Source organism: Littorina saxatilis, linkage group LG11 (genome assembly GCF_037325665.1).
Source record: "Littorina saxatilis isolate snail1 linkage group LG11, US_GU_Lsax_2.0, whole genome shotgun sequence".
NCBI classification, from domain to species: Eukaryota; Metazoa; Mollusca; class Gastropoda; order Littorinimorpha; family Littorinidae; genus Littorina; species Littorina saxatilis.
This window is the reverse complement of record NC_090255.1, coordinates 15,539,122-15,566,437: the sequence shown is the minus strand read 5'-3', so window position 1 is coordinate 15,566,437 and position 27,316 is coordinate 15,539,122. Positions and strand designations below refer to the sequence as shown.

Sequence of the window (27,316 nt, the reverse complement as noted above, 5' to 3'; positions counted from 1 at the left end):
CGCGAGACGAAAAAAAACCACTAAATCTCGCGCACGATAGAATCCGCGGCGACTTCCTTAGGAGTCGGGAAGACGCAAATCCTGTGTATCGTCAAGGATAATGACCCAAAACGCGACTTACGACCGAGCTTTTTGGGATGATTTACGACTTTTGCGCACATTTCGAGCGGACGAAAGCACAACTATTGCGAGAAGAAATAAAAACGAAATCTCGCGCGCGCGAGATCCTGATACATCCGGTTTTTTCCTGCACACTATCTTGTCACGACGACTGTCTTGTTGACAAACGAAGATTCGCGAAAGAAAAAGAAAAGCGCCGACTCTTGAGTAGAGAGCTAATAAAGTAATCGCTTATCGAGCGAAGTGGCAATTCATGGCGACTTCCTTGGGAGTCGAGAATACGAAAATCCTGTGTGTCGTCAAGGATAAGGACTCGGTGTTATCAAGATGGTGAGAAGGATAGCGAAGCGAAAGTACGCAAGGAGAGGAGCCTGTACGAAGACCTCAACGATCGTGGTCAAGTTTAGCGATGCAAGGCGACGAATCATTCATATGAGCAGAAAGATGATTCGGGAGAAAAGTCGTTATGCTTTCTATCGAGTTAGGACATTCGGATTTTACTGGTTGCGCCACAATGTCAAATGTGCTTCACTCAGTGGGGAACGAGCATTACGCCATGAGTAAATTTTCTTTGAAATTTGAGTTCAAGTTGTTCTGCTGTAATGTGTTTGTGTGTGTGTGTGTTTTGATATGACAGTAAACTGCAACTGTGTGTTTGTGTGTAAACATGACAGTACATACACTGCAACCAAATTCATGACCGACCGGCCAAAAACTCAAACCCCCCTTTTAAGACCCCCCCTTTTTACGACCTAATTTTCAAGGTTTTTCCAAAGTCGTAAACAGGGGGTTCTACTGTATCATATCTACAGTAGTACCTGCCATATCCGGTCACCCATTAGTCATTGCAAAGGTGACCGCAAATATCAGGTGGCCGTTCATTACAGGCCCCCTCCTCCTCCAAAAAAACCCCAAAAAACACGATCAAGTTTTCATGAAGAAAAGAAAGCGATCATCCACGAGCCGCCGATTCATTCGTTTATACATCTTAATTATTTGCGTGTTTAACTCGATCGTCATGGCTAAGCTATTGTTTCGTATGTTTCTATGTGTGTTGTTTGGATTATTATATAATTATGTACAGTAAAACCTGTCAAATAAGGACACCCTTGGGACCAGACTGAAAGTGTCCTTATTCTGCAGGTGTCCTTATTAGACAGGTGCAAGTAAACGCGACAAAGTCAAGTTGAGAGAGAGAGAGAGAGTACTGCACATGTACATGTACATTTATAAGAAAAACAGAAGCTGTTTAGATTAAATAGAGAAACATTTAATATTGACTGTTGTAAAACAAGTTTCAGGCATGGTACTCTCAAAAACGAAAATCCGAAAAAAAATCTGCTGATTGACTTGAGATTATTATTTTTTCTTACTCAAGCCTTGTTATCTTTCACTTATATCCCTCTCAGCTTCAAGGAGAGGGCACTAAACACATTTGAATTAGTAAAAAGTCGCCTGAGCGGCCCCCTGGACCCCCGGCTTTATTTCAGCTGAAACTGCCATTCCTTCAGTACCATGCCTGAGTTTAAAAACTTGTGATAATGCATGTTTCAGCTACTAGGTACTGCCCTGCCTTTGATCTGGCCGCACACACAGATTTCCACTCTGTTAAACTCGGTCACTGACCCCGATGCAGGAAGTGTTTCCTCTCAGATATGACAGGGGAACCACCTCTCATGGCAAAAACTGGGTCATTGACCCCTGGGAAGAAGGTCGTGTCTTTTAACAAGGCCACCCAGCTATCACAATGCCTTTGATCTGGCCGCACACACTTATTATGGACCCAAAATACGTGTCCGCGTCCGTAATGCCGAGGTGGCCGTAACGTACAGGTGTTTTACAGTGTAAAGCAGTCCGTGCCGAGACTGACTGTCCGTATTCTGCGAGTGTCCGCTAAGTCCAGTGACCGTATTTGACAGTTTTCACTGTATTTGAGTGTCAGATAAACAAGTGTTTCAAACTCACATCAGCTGTGATCGATCCGGAAGTGACTGCCGTAAATGTACATGTATACGCATGTCTGTATTTACAGTTTGCGCATGCGTAAGTATTCATGTCGTCTGCTCGTGCTGTGCCGTCTGTGCACACAACACAAGTTAAGTGGCCGCTCCTGTCGAGTAAGAGGGGCACCTTAGGGCAAAAATCAGTGACCGTTGACCGCGTCAGACAGGTTAACGGCCATTAAGAGTCAATTATAGAAGGAAAACTCATTAGTCATGGGAAAGCTGGCCGCTCCGGGCAGGTTCACGCCCACGAAAGGGCCGGAAATGGAAGGGACTACTGTATATGTTTTTGGAATCAGGAAATGATCACGAATAAGATGACATCATTTTTGGATCAATTTCTTACATTTTAATCGTAAGAGTAATTATTCTATTTTCGTTAATTGTGATCACATTTTAAGAGTAAACATGACATATGTATATATTTTTATATTCAGAATGTGATGAAGAATACGATGCAATCAATTTTAAATCTGTTTGCGAAAAATCGATTTAAATGACAACTTGAGCAAACTCATTAATTAAATTTTAAGCCTCCAAGCTGAAATGCAATACCAAAGTCCGGGCTTCGTCGAAGATTACTTGACCAAAATTTCAACCAATTTGGTTGAAAAATGAGAGCGTGACAGTGCCGCCTCAACTTTCACGAAAAGCCGGATATGACGTCATCAAAGACATTTATCAAAAAAATGAAAAAAATGTCTGGGGATATCATACCCACGACCTCTTATGTAAAATGTCATAAAGATCGGTCCAGTAGTTTACTCTGAATCGTTCTACACACACACACACACACACACACACACACACACACACACACACACACACACACACAGACACACATATATACACACATACACCACGACCCTCGTCTCGATTCCCCCCTCTACGTTAAAACATTTAGTCAAAACTTGACTAAATGTAAAAAGGGGGTTCTTTTGTTATTGTGAATAGTCTGCTTGCTTCAGAGGGTTGATCATGGCTAAATCGTGTGTGTGTGTGTTACAGGCGAGCGTTGCCTGGACCCACAGACCAACATGCTACAGCTGTATCACATCAACCCCACAGCAGACTGGGTCATCAGGATCAACGTGGATCGCTAGCCCCTCCTCCTGTTGCTAGACAACAAGGTTCCTGCTAGCCTGTCTTGTTGCTCGGCAACCAGGTCAGCAACAGGGTCGTGGCCAACCTTGCCTTCTGTTACAAGAACAAGAACAAGAACAATTCTTTATTTAACGAGGGTAATAGAGTAAGCAGTGATCTGCTTTTTTACATCTGGCCCTCGCCCTAAAGAGGGACTAGTCTAAGACTAGCCTAAAGAGTTACCAGGCAATGAGGCTGCCGCTGGGAGTTTCCTCCAAAACCGGGCAACAAGGCTGTTGCTGACCTATCCTTCTGGAGCTAGTCAACAGGGTTGAGGTCAACCTTTTCTGTTGCAGGGCAACCAGGTTGTCGCTAGCTTTCCTTCTGTTACTTGGTAACAATAGACAAGGAGGCTGTCGCTCGCTTTCCTTCTGTTACTCTGCAACAATAGACAAGGAGGCTGTCGCTCGCTTTCCTTCTGTTACTTGGTAACAATAGACAAGGAGGCTGTCGCTCGCTTTCCTTCTGTTACTCTGCAACAATAGACAAGGAGGCTGTCGCTCGCTTTCCTTCTGTTACTCTGCAACAATAGACAAGGAGGCTGTCGCTCGCTTTCCTTCTGTTACTCTGCAACAATAGACAAGGAGGCTGTCGCTCGCTTTCCTTCTGTTACTCTGCAACAATAGACAAGGAGGCTGTCGCTAGCTTTCCTTCTGTTACTTGGTAACAATAGACAAGGAGGCTGTCGCTCGCTTTCCTTCTGTTACTTGGTAACAATAGACAAGGAGGCTGTCGCTAGCTTTCCTTCTGTTACTTGGTAACAATAGACAAGGAGGCTGTCGCTCGCTTTCCTTCTGTTACTCTGCAACAATAGACAAGGAGGCTGTCGCTCGCTTTCCTTCTGTTACTCTGCAACAATAGACAAGGAGGCTGTCGCTAGGATTTTCCTCTGTTGCCAGGCAACAAGGCTGTTGCTAGTCTTTCCCTCTTGTCACCAGGTAGCAGGTCTGCCACTCTACTCGCACTTTTTTCTCTAGCGTGCAGGCATCTGTGAGAACTCTTGTGTGCATTGTCATAAGCAGGAGGAGGCCAGATAGGGTGGTGTACAGGAAAAAGTGCTCAACTGAGTTGACCCAGGCAGTGGGTGGAGGTTGTTGAAATCACAGACAAAGATCACTTTTAACCAATCCGACCTAGCGCTTGAGTCCCACCCAATTGTACACTTTCTCACGCACACCACCCCAGGGTATTCATGAAACATAGTTGCTGTGATGAAGTCATGTGTGTTTGGCCACACTCACCGAGTGCAGCTGCTTAGTGACAACTACAGCTACCATCATCCATGACGTTGGCCAGCCTATAGTGTGGGAAGAGGTGAAGGCTGTATCAAGAGAGTGGGAAAGTTACAGAGAAGATGTGACAGTGATTCAAGTTGTGTGAGGATTGGTGTGAGTGTGTGTGTGTGTGTATGAGTGTGTGTGTGGCTGTGTGTGGCTGTGCGGGAAGCTGGAATTCTGGCTTTTTGATAGGTGTTCCGACAGCCGAGTGCAGGAAGATAATACAGGTGTGAAGCCACATTCAGGCACAGCTGTTGGACCCCACACATACCTGTCTGTGTGTGTGTTGGACACAATGAGGCACTGGCTTTCTTTCTGTCTGAAGAAAGTTGTTCTGATCATGTGACCACAAGTGACCTCATTCTGTCTGTAACTGGCAAGACGGTACCAAACGTTGGATACCTGGGACTAAACGAAGCACAATCAAAACCACTTTAGCAACCAAAACTTCTTTTTCATCTCTGTGTCTACATGTGAATTGCTCGCCCACACTTTGTTTTCTTCACTGTCAAGTCTTTTTCAGAGATAATGTGTGGATAGTTATATATATATATATATTAAGAAAGCTTGCAGTTGTCACCAGCACGGGAAGTTTTTGTGTTTTTTCTCAATATTTAACTTCTCAAAATCTAAATTTGCACAAAAAAAGAAGAAAGTTAAAAATCTGTTGAATTCATCATTCTGTCTGAGCTTGAACAAACTGGACGGAAACTGTGCTGTCGAGCATTGTGGAAATTATGCTATGAACAGAAAATCTGAGGAAGCAAAGTCTTAAAAGGGGGAAGTCTAAAATGAAGGGGGTTGGGGGTGTCATGAAACGTCACACTTTATCAGTGCTCCTATTCCATCCGTATAATTATCCTGTTCTGCTTTAACAGCTTAGATGGCAATGATGCCAGCTGATGCATTGTCATGGATGTTGTTTGTTCCTGTCCTTGGAGTCATGATCAGCGATTCACTGCCTGTCTGAACGCGCCATTTAACAAGTGAAAGCAGTACAAACAAGGCATGCGTGTGTAAGGTGGTTTTATCATGGAAGGTGCAAATCCTGTTTTTGTGGTTTGCAGTGTTCATCTGGTTTATACTAATATCAGGGCAGGCGGGGGATGACTTTTCTGATTTAAGTTTTTGCCCTACAATCGGTTATTCATAAGGATCAAAAGTTTCTTACGGATGATTACATTTACAATCATGTAAAAATGTAATTGTCAACTGTTTACAGCAGAACACTTTTCTTGTGCAACACGCGAATATGGGGATTTTCGGGTTTTACCCCAAAGTAGAATATCATGGTAAAAACACATGGGCATAAAAGTTGTGTGTGATGGTAACAAATTTACTCTGGATCTCTGTCAAATGCGAGAAAACATTGTTATTGCTCTACAATTTTACTACCCTGTAGAAGACAAAATTTCAATTGTCCATAAGTTTTGGCTTTTTGCCTATTGCATGTGTTGGTGATCACTAAAACGGTGCATGAATGTAAACTGTGAAGCAAATGTGGTGTACATTGATTGTGGTTAAATCTGTTTTGATACCGGTAGGTTTGATATACATATATATATATATATATATATATATATATATATATATATATATATATACACGCTTTGTATAAAAATTATTTTCGTAATTTACTTGTACAAGCCAAAAAATGTTGTACCATTCTCAATATTATGTTATCTGTGTCTTTGTGTATGAGAACAACCACGTTATTTCACGTTAATGCACTCTTTTCTACAAGAAATACATCTATTTTATTTCTATGCACCCTTGACATATCAATGATCAGCTGTTACACCACATATTGTGGATATGGACATATCAACTTGTGCTCAGAATTTCCTGTTTACATTCAGTCAGTATTTGACTGAAAGTTTTTCTGGGGGCTGATGACCGAGAGGGAGCTGAGGGTGTATACAGTGTGTGTGTGTGTGTTTGAGTGTGTCACATTAGGTTCACACTTTGCATGCTTCGGTTCGACCTGTCTCGTTCGACAAGTTTGAGCCAGCCAGGTCTTACTAGACTTTGTGCAGACTGTTCCATTGTGTTTCAAGTATGATCTTTTAGGCTGACAGATTGACTGAAAATTTTAAAATGGCTTTTATAGTCTTGTTTCCCTATCTGGCGACCCAGGTTTAGTAGATTTGCACTATCTGCAGCAGTAGAATAACATGTGATGCCAGCTTTGCATTTATTTTGTGAAGATGAACATCGACCGTTATTATTCTTTTATTCTGTTGTTATTTTTATTGGTTTGCAGATGTTTGTTAAAAGCGTTGTATTCACTGTGTGTTTGTAGTGTGTAGTTATAGTGCTCAGTTGCAGCCATCGACATGAACGCTGAAGAAGAAAAAGAGTTATCTGTCCATTTATATCTTTATTTATTCTTTTTTATTTTCCAATTGATTATTTTATTTATACTTTATATTCATTAATTTGGGATGGCAATGGTGCGAATAGAAACATTTAAAAAAAAGGATTATTGAAAGTACTAATGACCTATTGATGTGTGAATTGTTTTTCAGTCAAAATCAGCACTAAAAAGTGGGTACAAACCACAACTTTGCTCATCGTCAGTTACCTCTCGTTAAAATATGAAGATTTCAGGATCCTATGTCTGAGTGTGAAATCAAATAATGTTTCACCTTGGGCATATTGTAAGTAACACAGAACATGGAGGATTTTCTTTGGATGCCACTCATGTGAGGAATCATCTTGAAAAATCATATCCAGCTTTCATATTGATGTTGATCTTATTGTAACCGAGTGCCGAAACACAACAATCACCTTTGGAGACAAAGTCCAATCAAACAGGATTGAGATGTTAGAGCTAATTTCTTAGCCCTATAAAAACTGTTATGGGTACACAAAGGCAACCCAGAATAAACAAGGAGACAGCAGCCGCCAGGCCCAATCATAAACACAACTCTACAATTCACAGGTGTCAGCGACGTTGAAGAAACGTTCAGCTATAAATAGCTCGCACTCCTCAACGACCGACAACTCTGCAGAGCCTGCTGTGAAGGGTGACGGTAGTCTCCCTGTCATATTAACATCCCCCAGAGGCAGAATTAGGGAGACATTGTTTAAAATGTATGCAAGGGTAAATCCAAAAACAAAGAGACTGCCAACGTTCCAAAATTCAGAATCAAAATACAAGAAAGGTAGGTTGTTGGAACGTTTGTCATTGACAAAACAAAACATTCACAATACATTCACAATATATTGTTTTGTCAATAACAAACGTTCCAACAACCTACCTTTCTTGTTTTTAGATTCTGTATGAAAGGGTAGTCTACAGTTGCAAAGGTTAAAAGGTATACATGTATGTACCTTCCATGTAGTGTATTGATGCATCATTTCACCACCACAGATCTGTGCATGCTGTACGCTACTTGGGATTACAACAGTCCTTCAGCTTTTTTTTTTTTTTTTTTTTCGTCTTTACACTTGTTCCCTTGTCACGTTGTGCTCTCACACCGCCCCGTTCTTGCACTCGCTGCTCCAACCACCTCTGAATTTCGTTCCGCTGCCAGACTTGTCGATTTTACAGATGCTCCAGGGTCGGGTCGAGTCGCTGCGGTAGGCTACCCTCGGAAGACGACACTGCACATCTGCTGAGTCACTTCGACGGTGTTCAGTAGTGGGTCTGTCCCGAGCTAACGGACGCAGCCCACTACCTACTATGCCCCCTACAAACGACATTGACTTTAAGTCGCGGAGCCAGACTGAGTGAGCGTCCCCTCCAGAGAGCAGACCGCCACCACGTCCCTCCGTCGACCCCCCAGAACGTCACACGTTGAAGACTGATAGCAGAACTACTATTCAGGGAAGGATGGAACAGGAACAATGAGACCAAGGTCACCATGAGAGCTCCGGGCATGAAGGGCCACAAGAGCAAGGACAATTTATATTTTGGATGATTAATGAGATGAGGATGATTATAATGATGCTTTGGATTTCCAATTTGGTTTGAGACTACGTGACAGGGCAGCACTCTACGCTTACTGTCATAATATATCCTGGCGTCAACCAGGCCCGAGAACTGCCGCACCTGCGGTGTTGGTCAGGTATACAGAACCTGAGCACCCTCAAAGTCGCATTCGTTAAGTGACTGACACTCGGCTGTGTGATCCCAGCCTTCCCATAGGAACCATAGCACTTCCACTCTGGGTAGGAGCCGACCGAAGCCTGAAAAACCCACATGACCCTGATGGGATTCGAACCCACGACCTCCCGGCCCGCAGCCCGATGCGCTAACCACTGCGCTACGGGCGCCGGTGTCCTTCAGCTTTAACACACTGACACCAAAATCTATACATGTGTTGTGTGAATGCATTCTGTGCAGATCAGTGGGATTTTGTGTCTGTGCTGAATTAATGTTGTAGCTGACACCAAGGTTAACATGCAAATTTAATTCAGGAAAAAGACGGGCCTAGTGGATAAGACGCCGGCCTCTAAAGCCAAAGGCCGTGGATTCAAATCCTGGCTGCGACTGGTGGGTTAAGGGTGGGGATTTTTCGGATCTCCAAGGTCAACTTATGTTAATACCTGCTAGTGCCTTATCCCCCTTCGTGTGTACACCCAAGCACCTGTAAGATTGTGTAATCCATGTCAGAGTTCGGTGGGTTATAGAAACACAAAAATACCCAGCGTTTTCTTTCCCCGAAAGTGGCGTATGGCTGCCTAAATGGCGGGGAAAAAACAGTCATACATGTAAAAACAGTCATACATGTAAAAACAGTCATACATGTCAAAACAGTCATACATGTAAAACCAGTCATACATCATCAAAACCCACTCATGCAAAACACACACGTGAACATGGGAGTTTTAGCCCATGAACGCAGAAAAAGAATTAACATGTAGTAATTCCAGAAAAAATTCAACTCTGCACAGAATGCAGCCAGCTAGACTGTTGATTATCGGCAAGGGCGGATCTGGGGGGGGGGTTACACGGGTTACGTAACCCCCCCCCACCCCCCAAAAAAGAGGTAATTTATTGGCTCAGGATGCACCAGATAGCTCTATTTTGCTTCTTTGGTTAAAAAAAAATTTCGGGGGGGCATGCCCCCGGACCCCCCTAGAGGCTTAGGCGCCTTCGGCGCCGTCAACTTGTATCTTCGCAGTCAATTTGTAACCCCCCCCCTCCAAAGTGAATTGATCCGCCCTTGATCGGCATGTGTTCATCAAGTGGAAGGGTGCTCTTTATTCAGTGTAACTTCCGGACAGATCTGTTGAGGTTGACATGATCATTGACATGTGAAGAACAGTATCTTTGTGGCTGCACTTCATGGGATCTAGTCTGTAGAGATGAGTAATGTATAGTGTAGTGGTACTCGCATGCGATGCTATACAAATATATCACTGCTTGAAAAATTTCATGTTATTGCATTGATTGGCTAACCCAGAATCATGTTTCTTTTCCTGTGGAGTGGTCGTTCAAAGCTAGTGGTGTTTGGTAAAACAGCAATATGCTGAATCTTATATAAAAATATGGCAATAGTCCTTGGTCTTGTGCTCAATAGTTCTACACAGCAATAGTCTGATCAATAAGAATGCTTAGCTACCCCCTCCTGTTTTTTGTTTGCTTTAACGTTACAGTTAATCAATGTAAAATTACCAAGAGAAGTATGTTTATCATGTATCAATGAACAGAGCTTATGGAGTAGTTACAGTGTATTTTGAGGCATAGCAATGACTTTTTTTAAAGTGTACAAACTTGGTCTGAATCTGAGAATTAAGTCTTGCTTGGATTTCTTTCTTCCACCGTGATAATCAGAGCATATAGTAGTCTTGGTTAATTGTGTTTAGTAAAAACTGTACAGATTCAGAGGGATTGTTTTTTGTTTAGTTTTTCTTAATACAGTGCAGCAATGACATATTGTAGAGATATTTTGTACTTATGAAAAAAGTAATCACACGTAATTTTGTGAGTATCCAAGTGGTCATGAAGCCTGTTATTTATTGTGGTAGAACAGGGTTTTCTTACATGTATGTTACTCTTTGTGAGCGCCTGTTTTAGGATGGATATTATGTACAATTTCATGTTCCACGGCTTGACAATATACACGAGAATAGCCGGAATGAATTTTACAGCAAACAGTACTGTATTTATGAAACTGACTCAAATTCAGAACTGTGCCAATATTGTTTGTTGAAACTTCAGAGGAGTGTAATTCTGTATTGTGCTGTTGACAAGATTGTGCTAGTGTTAAATATGTTTCAAGTTTCTCTCAGGATTTGCCTCCAACTATTTTTTTCTCCTGTTAAATTTCTTATCCTGTGAGTCCCTTAGTATTGTTGTGGTAAAGTTTGTTACCAGCTTGTTGTTTGGCATTCATTGCTACCTTGTTGTTGACAGTATAGTACACACTCCACGTATCTCTTATGTGTCTTCAGTTTTGCTCATACCATCATTATATTCTGTGGTTTATGTCATGAAGTTTTGTTGTTTTGTATAATATGCAGTCAGAAATGATATAATCAAAGGATTTCAAAGATTTTGTTGCTGTTTTTTTGTTGGCGTTATTTTGTTTTTCTGTATTTGTTTATTTGTTGTCGTTACAGAAATAGACCAATGAAAGATACACGCAGATTGATTTTTTTTCATTGAATGGGAAATGATGTCAATGTACAGTAGTGCAGTACTGTTTGAGAATTCTAGACAAACATGACGGTGTTAGGAGTGTGTATTACTCCCTAAACAGTGAAGCAATTCCGGCAGTCCCAGCTCAGCATGAATTGCTACATGCCTTCTGTCTCATACTACCAAGCAGACACTACACAAATATAGGTATGCTTGGCAAAGCTATATTGAAATTATTTTGGTGATTGCGTATTTCATTAAAATTGTTGGAACAACTACTCTCAAACTCGGCCTTCATCATGACAAACCTCCACCCCTTTGCCCTGAGAAGCTCAGTGGATGTTCTTCTGATCAGCGTCGCCCAATTTGGTTTATATTTTTTTCACTCTTTTTATTTAAACTATTTTATCGTTCCTACCAAACTGAGAATGTACAAACGCAGTTGTTGACACAGTATACAGTGTTGCATTCTTTTCTTTTGTAACAGTTTTCTGTGAACATATCTGTGTCTTTGCAAGAGGATGCATGCCACTGCAAATGTGTGCATGTGTCCTTTTTGTTCCTTGGCTTTAAGTTTCACATACTTGGAGCAGCGAAACAATCCTTCAATCTTGCCTGTAATGCATGTTGTTTTTCTCCAGTTATAAAAGAAAGTTAAGATGAAGTTTGGTGCTGTTTGTTTGGAGGTGCACAGTATTTGTGTATTGTTGTGTGGTCTGTATCTCCTTGTTAGCTTAACCCCTTCACTGCCCACCCCGTACTAGGTACGTGGTCATTTTCGGTTTGCCGTACGTCCATAACCGTACCTAGTACGGGGGATTTGCGTCAGCAACATTTCAGGACATTTCTGAAAACTAAATGGGAGGTAACCACTGTCCTAGTTCTTGTATGGGGTTCTAAACACAGTTCTTTCCCATTGACCGTTCGGATAAGTTAGTATCACGTGTTGAAAACTTTGTTAGAAGTGTAGAACCATAGATAGAATTCACAATGGCGGCCGAAAGTCGGACCTCAACTCGTAGACCTGTTTTCAAGCGATACAGTGTTCTGGAAGCTCTACAAGAAGTGATTTATGGATTACTACACAGAAGAATACTTTTATGGGCTGTAATGTGAGTACCTGATGTTTGACACCAGTTTTAGCAGTGTTTTGTGTGGTTTTACGTGCTGCAATGTGTGTGTGTAAGTCCGGAAACTGTAATTTTTGACAAAAATGGTCATTATATCAATTTTTACTATAACAATCACAAACAAAGTCCAATGATCATGTCATCACATAATAGCCAAGGGTATAAGCAAAACACATGCCAAAGATCTAAGAGATATCTCAATAAATGATCGAGCAGTGAACAGATAAGTGAACCTACCGAAGAAAGCGAAATTTTGCCCTGGCACACAGCAATACCAAAATGCTGTTATACTGTGGCAGTGAAGGGGTTAAAGGCACTGTCCTCCCCACATTCATAACCACGCATGTTCACCGCCACAGATCTCTTGGCTTTACATGGCATAAGAGCATCCTTACACACGTACTAACAACTGACTGCTCTCTGGGCAAAGTGGCACATTTCAGCTGAATTACTTTGGCAGACTGACATGTTACTTGTCACTTCCAACATTAATTCAACAAAAGAGTCCCACTCTGCATGAGAAATAGTGTGAGGCTGTTGGTTGTTGGTATTGTATCCAAATGAAGGGATGATGTTATCCTGTGTAAATGTCTGGACAGATCTGTGCTGGTTTCCACATGGTTGTTTCAAGGAGAAGGAATGTACATTTAACTGTCCAGTCTTATGTTTATAAGGTGCCATTTCTGTGATGATCTTCATTTATGAGGCAAACTACTTTTCCCCTTTCATATTGATAATCATTATTTAACACTTCTCTCTCTCTCTCTCTCTCTCTCTCTCTCTCTCTCTCTCTCTCTCTCTCTCTCTCTCTCTCTCTCTCTCTCTCTCTCTCTCCTTGATTATTTTAGAGATATTCACAGAAACAATCACTTTTTTTTTGGAAATATGTTTTCACTCTTTTTGTGCTACATCAAAACAATCACAGCTTATTTTGGCTGTCTCTGTGAGTTGTGATACTTTCTGTATAAGTATTTTTGCCCTCTGCTATGTTTCAGAAGTTGTTGTTTTTCTCTCTCATGACATCAGACTTCTCATGAACTAGTTTTGATATCTGTATGTGCAAACATGTAAATCAATTAAAAGCATTATTAACTCAACTCATGCATGTGTGTATGTCTGTGCAAGTGTGTGCATGTCAGAATTCATGCCTGTGTGTGTGTGTCAATCTACACGAGTGTGTGGCAGTTAACATTTGAAAAAGGCATGCTTTTGCTATTCCAGAAATGTCCAGTTGAAAATATTGCTTTCTGCCACACTTACACAGGTACAGTTACAAAACGTGTTAAGTCAACTATCACACACACACACGCACACACACCAACTTGGGCATGGCTGATGCACACAATACATGGTCTCAAATAGGCAGGCAGAAGAACACGAACAAACCCACGCACACACACACACACAAACAAACATGGCCACAGAGAGAGAGACAAGCAAACAAGACACATGGACAGGGTTAGACAGACACAAGCAGACAAGACACAGACAGGGTTAGACAGAGACAAGACACATGGACAGGGTTAGACAGAGACAAGACACATGGACAGGGTTAGACAGAGACAAGCAGACAAGACACATGGACAGGGTTAGACAGACACAAGCAGACAAGACACATGGACAGGGTTAGACAGAGACAAGACACATGGACAGGGTTAGACAGAGACAAGACACATGGACAGGGTTAGACAGAGACAAGCAGACAAAAAACAATGGACAGGGTTAGACAGACACAAGCAGACAAGACACATGGACAGGGTTAGACAGACACAAGCAGACAAGACACATGGACAGGGTTAGACAGAGACAAGCAGACAAGACACATGGACAGGGTTAGACAGAGACAAGCAGACAAGACACATGGACAGGGTTAGACAGACACAAGCAGACAAGACACATGGACAGGGTTAGACAGAGACAAGCAGACAAGACACATGGACAGGGTTAGACAGAGACAAGACACATGGACAGGGTTAGACAGACACAAGCAGACAAGACACATGGACAGGGTTAGACAGACACAAGCAGACAAGACACATGGACAGGGTTAGACAGAGACAAGACACATGGACAGGGTTAGACAGACACAAGCAGACAAGACACATGGACAGGGTTAGACAGAGACAAGCAGACAAGACACATGGACAGGGTTAGATAGAGACAAGCAGACAAGACACAGACAGGGTTAGACAGACAAGACACATGGACAGGGTTAGACAGACACATGGACAGGGTTAGATAGAGACAAGCAGACAAGACACATGGACAGGGTTAGACAGACACAAGCAGACAAGACATGGACAGGGTTAGACAGAGACAAGCAGACAAGACACATGGACAGGGTTAGACAGGGACAAGTAGACACGACACATGGACTGGGTTAGACAGACACAAGCAGACAAGACACAGACAGGGTTAGACAGAGACAAGCAGACAAAACACATGGACAGGGTTAGACAGAGACAAGCAGACAAGACATATGGACAGGGTTAGACAGACACAAGCAGACAAGACACGGACAGGGTTAGACAGAGACAAGCAGACAAGACACATGGACAGGGTTAGACAGACACAAGCAGACAAGACACATGGACAGGGTTAGACAGACACAAGCAGACAAGACACATGGACTGGGTTAGACAGACACAAGACACATGGACAGGGTTAGACAGAGACAAGCCGGCAGACAAGACACATGGACAGGGTTAGACAGACACAAGCAGACAAGACACATGGACAGGGTTAGACAGAGACAAGCAGACAAGACACATGGACAGGGTTAGACAGAGACAAGACACATGGACAGGGTTAGACAGAGACAAGCAGACAAGACACATGGACAGGGTTAGATAGAGACAAGACACATGGACAGGGTTAGATAGAGACAAGACACATGGACAGGGTTAGACAGAGACAAGACACATGGACAGGGTTAGACAGACACAAGCAGACAAGACATGGACAGGGTTAGACAGAGACAAGCAGACAAGACACATGGACAGGGTTAGACAGAGACAAGACACATGGACAGGGTTAGACAGAGACAAGCAGACAAGACACATGGACAGGGTTAGACAGACACAAGCAGACAAGACACATGGACACGTTTAGACAGAGACAAGCAGACAAGACACATGGACAGGGTTAGACAGACACAAGACACATGGACAGGGTTAGACAGACAAGCAGACAAGACACATGGACAGGGTTAGACAGACACAAGCAGACAAGACACATGGACAAGGTTTGACAGAGACAAGCAGACAAGACACATGCACAGGGTTAGACAGAGACAAGCAGACAAGACACATGGACAGGGTTAGACAGACACAAGCAGACAAGACACATGGACTGGGTTAGACAGAGACTGACAAGCAGACAAGACACACGGACAGGGGTTAGACAGACACAAGCAGACAAGACACATGGACAGGGTTAGACAGACACAAGCAGACAAGACACATGGACAGGGTTAGACATACACACGCAGACAAGACACATGGACAGGGTTAGACAGACACAAGCAGACAAGACACATGGACAGGGTTAGACAGACACAAGCAGACAAGACACATGGACAGGGTTAGACAGAGACAAGCAGACAAGACACAGACAGGGTTAGACAGAGACAAGACACATGGACAGGGTTAGACAGAGACAAGACACATGGACAGGGTTAGACAGACACAAGCAGGCAAGACACATGGACAAGTTTTGACAGACACAAGACACATGGACAGGGTTAGACAGACACAAGCAGACAAGACACATGGACAGGGTTAGACAGACACAAGCAGACAAGACACATGGACAGGGTTAGACAGAGACAAGACACATGGACAGGGTTAGACAGACACAAGCAGACATGACACATGGACAGGGTTAGACACAGACAAGCCACATGGACAGGGTTAGACAGAGACAAGACACATGGACAGGGTTAGACAGACACAAGCAGACAAGACACATGGACAGTGTTAGACAGAGACAAGCAGACAAGATACATGGACAGGGTTAGACAGACACAAGCAGACACGACACATGGACAGGGTTAGACAGACACAAGCAGACAAGACACATGGACAGGGTTAGACAGACACAAGCAGACAAGACACACGGACAGGGTTAGACAGAGACAAGACACATGGACAGGGTTAGACAGACACAAGCAGACAAGACACATGGACAGGGTTAGACAGACACAAGCAGACAAGACACATGGACAGGGTTAGACAGACACAAGACACATGGACAGGGTTAGACAGACACAAGCAGACAAGACATGGACAGGGTTAGACAGACACAAGCAGACAAGACACATGGACAGGGTTAGACAGACACAAGCAGACAAGACACAGACAGGGTTAGACAGAGACAAGACACATGGACAGGGTTAGACAGACACACGCAGACAAGACACATAGACAAGGTTTGACAGACACAAGCAGACAAGACACATGGACAGGGTTAGACAGAGATAAGCAGATAAGACACATGGACTGGGTTAGACAGACAAGCAGACAAGACACATGGACAGGGTTAGACAGAGACAAGACACATGGACAGGGTTAGACAGAGACAAGACACATGGACAGGGTTAGACAGAGACAAGACACATGGAAAGGGTTAGACAGACACAAGACACATGGACATGGTTAGACAGACACAAGCAGACAAGACACATGGACAGGGTTAGACAGACAAGCAGACAAGACACATGGACAGGGTTAGACAGACACAAGACATATGGACAGGGTTAGACAGACACAAGCAGTCAAGACACATGGACAGGGTTAGACAGAGACAAGCAGACAAGACACATGGACAGGGTTAGACAGACACAAGACACATGGACAGGGTTAGACAGACACAAGCAGACAAGACACATGGACTGGGTTAGACAGACAAGCAGACAAGACACATGGACAGGGTTAGACAGACACAAGCAGACAAGACACATGGACAGGGTTAGACAGACACAAGCAGACAAGACACATGGACAAGGTTTGACAGAGACAAGTAGACACGACACATGGACAGGGTTAGACAGACACAAGCAGACAAGACACAGACAGGGTTAGACAGAGACAAGACACATGGACAGGGTTAGACAGACACACGCAGACAAGACACAGACACTGTTAGACAGAGACAAGACACATGGAAAGGGTTAGACAGAGACAAGACACATGGAAAGGGTTAGACAGAGACAAGACACATGGACAGGGTTAGACAGAGACAAGACACATGGACAGGGTTAGACAGACACAAGCAGACAAGACACATGGACAGGGTTAGACAGACACAAGCAGACAAGACACATGGACAGGGTTAGACAGACACAAGCAGTCAAGACACATGGACAGGGTTAGACAGACACAAGACAGACAGACACAAGCAGACAAGACACATGGACAGGGTTAGACAGACACAAGACAGACAGACACAAGCAGACAAGACACATGGACAGGGTTAGATAGAGACAAGCAGACAAGACACATGGACAGGGTTAGACAGACACAAGCCGGCAGACAAGACACATGGTTAGACAGACACAAGCAGACAAGACACATGGACAGGGTTAGACAGACACAAGCAGACAAGACACATGGACAGGGTTAGACAGACACAAGCACGCACTCACACACCCCACACTGACATACGTGCGTACATGAAAGCATAAAATTGTTGATACTGTAATTCTTCGGGAATTCAATCAACTATCACCTATGGTTGCATTTTACATTCGAGTTTTGTATTTTTTAATTTATTCTGCCCATGTACAGTATTCCAAAAACAGACAGACTACTGACGTTCCGAAACCCAGAATCAAAAATGTCGAAATTTTAAATTATTCAGTGGAACGTTAAGTTTTGACAATGTGAATGTCTTCTTTTGTCAGAAATTAAACGTTCTAACTTATATTTCTTGTGTTTTGATTCTGGATTTTGAAACGTTATCAGTCTTTTTTTGTATAAGTGCAGTAATGCCCGAGATCGGCCAAACCACGTGCGGTACGTATGATCTTGCAAAACGGCTGATCACTGATGTTAGCGAGAGTAGCAGGTCGTGTTTGGCAGTGTGCCACGAGGCCCGGTGTCACGAAATAAAAACTCTGCTGAACAATCCCTCTCAATGCGGTCAATGCGCATGCGCCAATCTTGGACGTTTGTGTTAGGGTAAGTTAGGGTTAGGGTTAGCAATCCGCTCGACTATTCACGACCTGATTAATCTCCCCATGTAAGCGCATGCGCGTTGACTGCATTGAGAGGGATTGTTCAGGCAGAGTTTTTATTTGGTGACAGGTCAAGGACAGATGGTGATGCCGCTGGGCGTGGTGGGGTGGTCACTGGTGTACACGTGACTCAGCAGGCTGAACAGGTTGGGGTCCTGGGACTGGATCCGGTGCCTCACGTCCGCTTCCGTTCGGCATCTGTGACCTCCACAACTGGGGGAAAAACAACAACGCTTTTCGGTCATACATGTACATCACGCAACATTTAACAATACCGAATAAATAATCATTCATAGATTATATCATGTCACAGCTTTAAAAATAATCACACACCAAAAAAATGCGTACACGTGTAATGTACTACATGTATTTGGCATCGAGTCTTATCTAGACAAGCGGGTCGTTATGTCACTTCCAGCTCTTTTGATGATAGTGAAAGTCCCCCGTTCCTTCTTACGCATTTGCTGTTATCTTGTAAACCTTTGTTCTTGTTTCACTGTACGTCTCTCTCTCTCTCTCTCTCTCTCTCTCTCTCTCTCTCTCTCTCTCTCTCTCTCTCTCTGTCTCTCTCTCTCTCTCTCTCTGTCAGGCCGATCTTTCTCTCTGTGTCCATCTGTTATATCTGTCTCTGTCTCTCTCTCTGTCTCTCTGTCAGGCCGCTCCTTATCTCTGACTCTGTCCCTCTGTTGTTGGTCTCTCTTCCTTCAACAATCTGTTCCAATTTCCCTTGCATCTCTGATAATGCTGTTTATCTTATTTTGTTCTTGTTGTTGGTTTATCTCTGTCTATCTGTGGCACCTACTCGTTCATTCCGCCAGCAGACGACTGCAGCTCGACCCTGAAGAAGGAGCCCGAGGCCTCCGCGAAGTACTCGGCCTGGTTCGCCATGGCGTACGACCCGCTGGTCCACAGGTGGCTCGCCTTAGCGTGGTTGAAGGCCGCCGTCAGCTGCAAGGACAGGGCTTCATCAGGGGAAGTAAGAATCGGACAGATAAATGATAATGAGACATTGAATTGAATTGAATTGAACGTTTATTTTCCAGGGTGACAGAAAAAGCAATGCAAACATGGTTTTTTTTCTCCATCTGGCCCTCGCCCATTGAGGGGTAACTCAATAACAAGAAGAAATCGAAGTTAATGTAACCACAGTACACATGTCCAACAATCAATAAGACATTTCGAGATGCACTTTGATTCATTAGCAATCTTGGAAGATTATATATAACAAAGACTTAATATATATGCGAGAGAGAGAGAGAGAGAGAGAGAGAGAGAGAGAGAGAGAGAGAGAGAGAGAGAGAGAGAGAGAAAGAGAGAGGAACTTGGCCCAGTAGCGTTGGGAATAACCTATCTAACATGTCTTGTTTGTTGTTTTTTTTAAATCTTTTAATTCTCGTTATATTGAATTTGAGATCGAAGTCAATGCTCACACGGATAAGTACCTTTCATTGTATCGTTATTATGTGTCTGCCCGAACGCCACAAATTAAAGACCACAAGGGCGACGTGCTTGTGAAAGTATCATCTTTTTCAGTTGTCTATAAAACAACGCTCCATAAAGTCATCTTTCTCGTAGCTGTAGGATGTTTTTCTTTTAACTGTTTTTAAGTGATACTTACCTGTGAGCTTTCAACCTGCAACTCTTTACCTCAGATTTTTCCGAAGAGGAAAAGCCGTTCCTGTTGATGGAGTGGGCGAACTCGTGGACGAGGATGTTGTCGATCTTGTGGTGGGGGTCGTGGGAGGTGCACATGACGTTGTCCATCAGCACGAGGGACTTGGTGCCCGTCAGGCCCCCCAGCGCCTCGTACTTCCTCCCGTCAAACGTGCACGTGTGTTTGCAATCGCCGTCACACCGCCCTGCGCGCACGACATGCACGTTTCAGTAATAACACTGACCAATGTATAAAGTGAACATTGGATTTCCCTCCCTCGAGCCATGTGACGTCAGAGTCCGACAAAAACTCATAGTTAGATGGCTAGCCCAGACGTCACAAGAATGTTTGTATTCGTTTAATCGTAAGAAATAAAAAGAATTCCAAATATAATCGATGGATACATAAATGTTATTTGTATTTTTGACCAAAATATGACATTTTGTACAGATCTCGACAGTCATTGTTCACCTCGCCCGCTGGCGTGGTCTCGGAGAAACACTGACTGTCGTGATCTGTGTAAAATGTCATATTTTTGTCGAAAATACAAATAACGTATAATAGACGATGTTCGGAAATAACTCTGCCAAGTTATTATAGTTTGTGGAAGAGTTCATTTCCCTTGTTTCCATAGAAACACTAAGGCACGTCTACAATGTCACGTATAGCTTTGTTCATCGTTTCTATGGACAAACAATAACGAAGCAACTCTTCCACAATCCATACAAACCCGACAGAGTGCGTTATTTGCGGAATTCGTCTATATTAGGAACGTGTTCTGTGACCTGCAGGGATGGAATTCGTCTATATTAGGAACGTGTTCTGTGACCTGCAGGGATGGAATTCGTCTATATTAGGAACGTGTTCTGTGACCTGCAGGGATGGAATTCGTCTATATTAGGAACGTGTTCTGTGACCTGCAGGGATGGAATTCGTCTATATTAGGAACGTGCTCTGTGACCTGCAGGGATGGAATTCACATTTAGCAATGGTCAATTAGGAATATGTGAGGACTCAACACGTATATGCGACGTACTCGTTCTGGAAAAAACACTTTCTCGACCTCTTATACCCGTGCAGGTCCAGACACATGCGACGTTTAGATCCTGATATACGTGTGACGTAGAAGATACCGTGAATCGTTGACGTATTTACACATACACGTACGGCATATAAAACAACAACTGAACTTCCTTGACCTCTCTAAATATACTGACCGTGACAGGCCGCCGTGTCTTTGAGGTGGTAGAACTCGGGGAACACGGTGATTTTCTCAGAGCGCGTGAAGAGGCCCAGGCCGGACCCAGCGTGGTTCGCGATGTTGCTGAAGATGTGTGACGGTGAGTGACGTAACATCTTCCCCACCTCCAACGCCGCCTGGTGGGGGGGAAAAGCAACGGTCAGCCAGGTTCATTTTAACAGCGTAGGTAGGGGACAAATACTGTGATCATACTGATCACTGACTTGGATATGATACTAGTAAGTATCAGTTTGAATCTTGACATTATCATGTCTAGCTTTGAAGATCCAGCTCTCTTTCATAGTGAACATCAAACGTTGTCTGTCTGTCTCCTTTTTCTCTCACTCTCTGTCGCAGTCTTTGTCTCTAGCTCTGCCTTTTTCTCTCACTCTCTGTCGCAGTCTTTGTCTCTAGCTCTGCCTTTTTCTCTGAACTTTCCGTGGATAAAGATTTTGTCTTATCTTATCGTATCTGATCTTATCGTACCTCCCTCTCTGCCTATGTCTCTCAGTGTCTATGCTTCTCAGTGTCTCTGTCTGTCTCTGTCTCTGTCTCTGTCTGTCTCTGTCTCTGTCTCTCTCAGTCTCTCTCTCTCTCTCTCTCTCTCTCTCTCTCTCTCTCTCTCTCTCTCTCTCTCTCTCTCTCTCTCTCTCTCTCTCTATCATAAGGTGCACGTCAACACAAATTGTTTTCCCCCCGGACGAAAAAACAAAACAAGGCATAAAAGTGAGTAGCGCACCGTGTAGAGTGCGCTATGCGGTGTCAGGGGACTTCCGACCACCTGTATCCAGGCCCCGGTGGATGGTTTGTGATTCTCCACGATACGGCCGTCATGGCCCACGTACATGATCTTGAAGCCACTCGGGTAGGTAGACACCCGGTGAGTGGCCGCGTGCCTTATCAGCCACGCATAGTCTTCCTCACTGCACACACAGGGGGGGGGGGGGGGGGTAGGAGAGTGAGCCCGACACACAAACATAGACAGGCACAGACACACACGGCTCCACACGGCTCCACACGGCTCCACACACACACACACACACACACACACACCAGAGAGAGAGTAACAGAGATATAGTAACAGGCAGAAAGACAGACAGAAAATCTTCAGAAAGATGGACATACAGAAAAGAAGGCTCGAGCAGATTTTAAGGAAGTGCCTAATGATTAAAACTCTAATCTGACCTTATAGGCTTTGTGGAGAAATTACCGTGGACAGTGTCCTCTGCCGGCCGGCACCAAGCCACGCCTTGAATTGAAATAAACAGGACACAAATACATCGTCGTGCTCAGTTTTACAAGCTTAAATAACATCTTTCTCAACAAAGTTAATACTTTCTTCTATCACTTTTAACTCGCTTGAATTTGAGAAGTAAATGACCGTGATTTCCTATTCTAAATCAGACCTAGATCGCTTAAGTTTTGCTTTTTTTTGTGTGTGTTTCTCCTTAAAATAACCTCAAAACTAATATTCTCAGCAATTGTAATGGTTTCTTCCAGTGGTTGGTAAAGAGTATTCAGTTTCAACTCACTTAAACATGACAGCAGAATGACCGTGATTTTCCACATGTTCGGCGCTGGGACCTTCACGGAAGTGTACTAAAGCTTACTATCCCTGTTCCTTATCTGTCAAATGTTGAAATGATAAAAGGCACCTTCATCCCCGTGTAAAGCACCACGTGCACAGATGTTGCCAGGCTTTAACATCCCCGTGTAAAGCACCACGTGCACAGATGTTGCCAGGCTTTAACATCCCCGTGTGAAGCACCACGGCCACGTGCACAGATGTTGCCAGGCTTTAACATCCCCGTGTAAAGCACCACGTGCACAGATGTTGCCAGGCTTTAACATGGAGCAAGGCCCCCCGTCCACTTGGACACATACTACAAAACAACAGCCTGGCTGCTTTCTGTGCACACTGACTTGTGATGAAATAATGTCGCTGATTGACACTGGTGTCACGGTGTGACACGAACGTTCTTGTTTTTGGTGAGACTGAGTTACAGTTGATCATACAGTTCCCAACCTGCACAGAAGGCTAGGCATTTGATTGTTGGTATGTGTGCAATTGGAGGGTAGGCCTTATCACATGAAATGCTGATGTAGGTTGGAGAGCCACATCATTCATACGGTGAGGCACGTGCCTTTAAAAGTCTGCTGACAATGATTGCGCTTCTCGAAAGTAATGACCCGGCGTGAACCATAGGTCAGTAATAGAAGTGTGTGTGTGTGTGTGTGTGTGTGTGTGTGTGTGTGTGTGTGTGTGTGTGTGTGTGTGTGTGTTTGTATGAGTGTTTGTGCGTGTGCGTGCGTGCGTGAAAAGGAAGCGTGCGAAAGAGAGAGAGAGAGAGAGAGAGAGAGAGAGAGCGTGTCTGTCTGTCTGTCTGTCTGTACGTTTGTCTATCTGTCTAGGTCTGTGTCAACGTTATCGTTCCCGCGGACAACTAGGTTACGCCGTTGTTGCCTGTAGAACTTCGTCTTTGAATTCCAGATTTACTGAGAGGTTATGATTTGAGATGTAACTCCACCTCCTTTGGCTTTTTTGCCCTCGCCCAGCCCCTCCAAAAAACATGTGTTCAGTGCAATAACGGTTTATATCTCACAGAAATATACGGCCAATCAGTCGGTGTGCAGCAAACTTTTGATTTCGTCAGTATGTTCGTTTGTTTAATTGTTCCTCGATCGTGCCTTTTGCTTTGAATAGGTCTGTCACAGTAAAATGAAGAAGGTTCTGAAAACTCAGACACACACACACACGCACACGCACGCACACACGCACACTGGCATATAATCACACTCACACATACACATACACATATACACATACATACACACATAAACACGCACATGTATACAAGCTGGCCCACACATACACACATAAACACACACACTGTACATGTACACACGCGGGAGCACACAGAATAACATACTGAAGACAGAGAGAGACAGAGACAGAGAGAGACATACAGACAAAAAGATTCACAAACACACACACACACACACACACACACATACACACACACACACACACAAACAAACAAACACACACACACACACTGGCACGCACGCACGCACGCACTCGGCTCACACACACACGCACGCACGCACGCACGCACGCACACCACACACACACACACACACACACACACACACAAACAAACACAAACAAACAAACAAACAAACAAACGCAATTACATTTCATATTTCTTGCGAACAGTTGAACTAAAGTTGGCCAAAAAATTATTGCAACAATTTTCGTACGCTAAGAAAAGCATTAAAACGCAATTTATTTTAGTTGAACTTTATATGCCCAAAAAGGTAATTATGTCAGCTGTACATATCATTTGTCCGATTGATGGTACTTTGTATAGGCATCCCGTGACAGCCTGTCAAACAAGGTCACCCCTAAAATCGACCTGACAAAAACCGTAGCCCCGTATTTTAAAATCTGCAAAAAATCAGAATATGCACAAACCAAACACTTCTAACAACCATATGAAAGGCCGTTCAAATTCCTGTTCAGAACATTTTGTTTTATGCACCTGACTGCTTTAGTCTTTTTTTAGCCTTTTGTCAAAGGCGGTAGGTGTCAACCGTTTCTGAGGCCAAAAAAGGCACGTTTTGCGGCCATTTTTGAGGGGGTCCTCCACCCAAAGAGCCATATCTGCTCAAGTTCTCAATGATTTGCTTTGGAAATTTCAGAAGATATTACCAATAGGCTGCCCAAAATTTGTGTTGCTTTCGCGAATGTTTATACTTAGTGTGTCGTATTTCGTAACTTTTCCGAAAGAACTAAACAAATATTCATATTAATTCAGGGTTTTAGGTTAAAAAATCGTGACTTTGCGTGCTAAGCAAAAACTGGATGAGGCAATAGGTGCCAAAGTTGGAGGCAGATCCGAGTGCTGGTTTACATTTGCTGGAGATGGGAACACGCATGTAAAAATTATCGATCACCGTCAGCGGTACTGAGTACACTACCCGTGGAGACCAACAGTCTGTGCTTACTAGCATGTCTCGGATCGCTGTGCTCGCTGTGTTGCGCTTTTGTGACCCGCTGCGAAGGAAGCACCGGCCAAGGACAGTTTATCTCCACAGCTACTGTACCAGTACCAGGACGGTGATCGATACATTTTCTTGCGCGTTCCCATCTAAAACCCTGAATTAATATTAATAATAAGAATATTTGTTTAGTTCTTTCGGAAAATGTACGTACTACGACACGCTTATTATACACATTCACAAAAAGCAAGACAGATTTAGGTAATAAGTTCTGAAATTTCCAAAGCAAATCATTCAGAACTTGAGCAGATATGGCTTTTTGGGTGGAGGACCCCTTCAAAAATGGCCGCAAAACGTGCCTTTTTTTGCCTCTGAAACGGTTGACACCTACCGCCTTTGACAAAAGGCTACATAAAGACTAAAGAAGTCAGGTGCATAAAACAACATGTTCTGAACTGGAAATTAAATGGCCGTGCCAATGGATGTTAGAAGTGTTTGGTTTGTGCATATTCTGATTTTTTTCAGATTTTAAAATACAGGGCTACGGTTTTTTTCAGGTCGATTTTTTGTTTGACAGGCTGTCACGGGATGCCTATATCAATCGGACAAATGATATGTACCTTTTCGAACATATAAAGTTCAACTAAAATGAATTGCGTTTTAATGCTTTTCTTAGCGTGCGAAAATTGTTGCAATAATTTTTTGTCAAGTTTATATGACATGTTGCAGGCCATCACGATGTGACTGCCCAGAGCAAGTGAAACTTGCATCATATCACACACACAAGCTATGACACGGACGTTCCAGTCGGCTAAAGATCTCCAACATTACAAATAACGGATCTGTTGGTTACTGTACTGATTCTTTGATGTGGACACATCAACAATATTCAGTCTTGCTTCTATGTGACCAACAAAGACACGAAGATAAGGTCGCCCGGCTCTCTGTCTCATGTGACCAACAAGACACGAAGATAAGGTGGCCCGGCTCTCTGTCTCATGTGACCAACAAGACACGAAGATAAGGTGGCCCGGCTCTCTGTCTCATGTGACCAACAAGACACGAAGATAAGGTCGCCCGGCTCTCTGTCTCATGTGACCAACAAGACACGAAGATAAGGTGGCCCGGCTCTCTGTCTCATGTGACCAACAAGACACGAAGACTGATACGGTCGCCCGGCTCTCTGTCTCATGTGACCAACAAGACACGAAGATAAGGTCGCCCGGCTCTCTGTCTCATGTGACCAACAAGACACGAAGATAAGGTCGCCCGGCTCTCTGTCTCATGTGACCAACTTGACAAGACACGAAGATAAGGTGGCCCGGCTCTCTGTCTCATGTGACCAACAAGACACGAAGATAAGGTCGCCCGGCTCTCTGTCTCATGTGGTGTCGTTAACTAGGCGACAAGTGCGTGTCACCTCCTTCAACACAAGATAAGTGTCTCATCATAGACATAGACATAGAACACTTTATTATCTCAACGAGGAGAAACTCATGTGTGGTGTATACAGCGTTACAATATACAACATAAAACGTAAGAACATAATAAAATATCGAGGCGCAAATAGTCCACTCATAATAGTCAAGATTACGACGACAATATCAAAACAAATCTCTCTCTCTCTCTCTCTCTCTCTCTCTCTCTCTCTCTCTCTCTCTCTCTCTCTCTCTCTTTCTCTCTCTCTCTCTCTCTCTCTCTCTCTCTCTCTCTCTCTCTCTCTCTCTCTCTCTCTCTCTCTCTCTCTCTCTCTCTCTCTCTCTCTCTCTCTACAGGTTGTAAGATTAGGCTTTGCCTAAAACCTCTATCCTTTGGTAATAAAGTTCAGTTTCAGTTTCAGTTTCTCTCTCTCTCTCTCTCGCTCAATCATCTGTATCATTCAAGCGGGACGAACTCGGTGTTGAGTGCAGGTAAGCGTGA

The 27,316-nt window shown here is 43.6% G+C and overlaps 2 protein-coding genes across 2 annotated transcripts in view; one reads left to right on the top strand and one right to left on the bottom strand.

Moving 5' to 3' along the window:
• Positions 1–4,505, top strand: part of LOC138979837 (rho GTPase-activating protein 18-like) — a 42,280-nt gene extending 37,775 nt beyond the window's left edge. Inside the window, exon 18 of the mRNA XM_070352587.1 lies at positions 3,132–4,505. Coding sequence (XP_070208688.1) covers positions 3,132–3,226 — 95 coding nt within the window. The 3' untranslated portion in view covers positions 3,227–4,505. The remainder of the gene's footprint in view (positions 1–3,131) is intronic.
• A 13,440-nt stretch (positions 4,506–17,945) lies between these two features.
• Positions 17,946–23,054, bottom strand: LOC138980786 (uncharacterized). The gene is made up of 7 exons (XM_070353678.1): positions 22,927–23,054; positions 22,580–22,643; positions 22,134–22,317; positions 21,372–21,531; positions 20,148–20,359; positions 19,303–19,448; positions 17,946–18,713 (listed from the first exon to the last, which is right to left on the bottom strand). Exons 1-7 carry the CDS (start codon positions 22,961–22,963, stop codon positions 18,572–18,574), a joined length of 945 nt encoding a protein of 314 aa, XP_070209779.1. The 5' UTR covers positions 22,964–23,054; the 3' UTR covers positions 17,946–18,571.
• Between the last annotated feature and the right edge of the window lie 4,262 nt (positions 23,055–27,316).

Bases quoted from the DNA above. Each gene is read 5' to 3' on its own strand.
- LOC138980786 (XM_070353678.1), bottom strand. From the start codon at position 22,963: ATGTGGAAAATCACGGTCATTCTGCTGTCATGTTTAA. The intron at 21,532-22,133 runs GTGCGCTACTCA...CCCCCCCACCAG, and splicing joins CGCATAGCGCACTCTACACG to GCGGCGTTGGAGGTGGGGAA. The intron at 19,449-20,147 runs GTAAAGAGTTGC...CTGTCCTTGCAG, and splicing joins CCTCTTCGGAAAAATCTGAG to CTGACGGCGGCCTTCAACCA.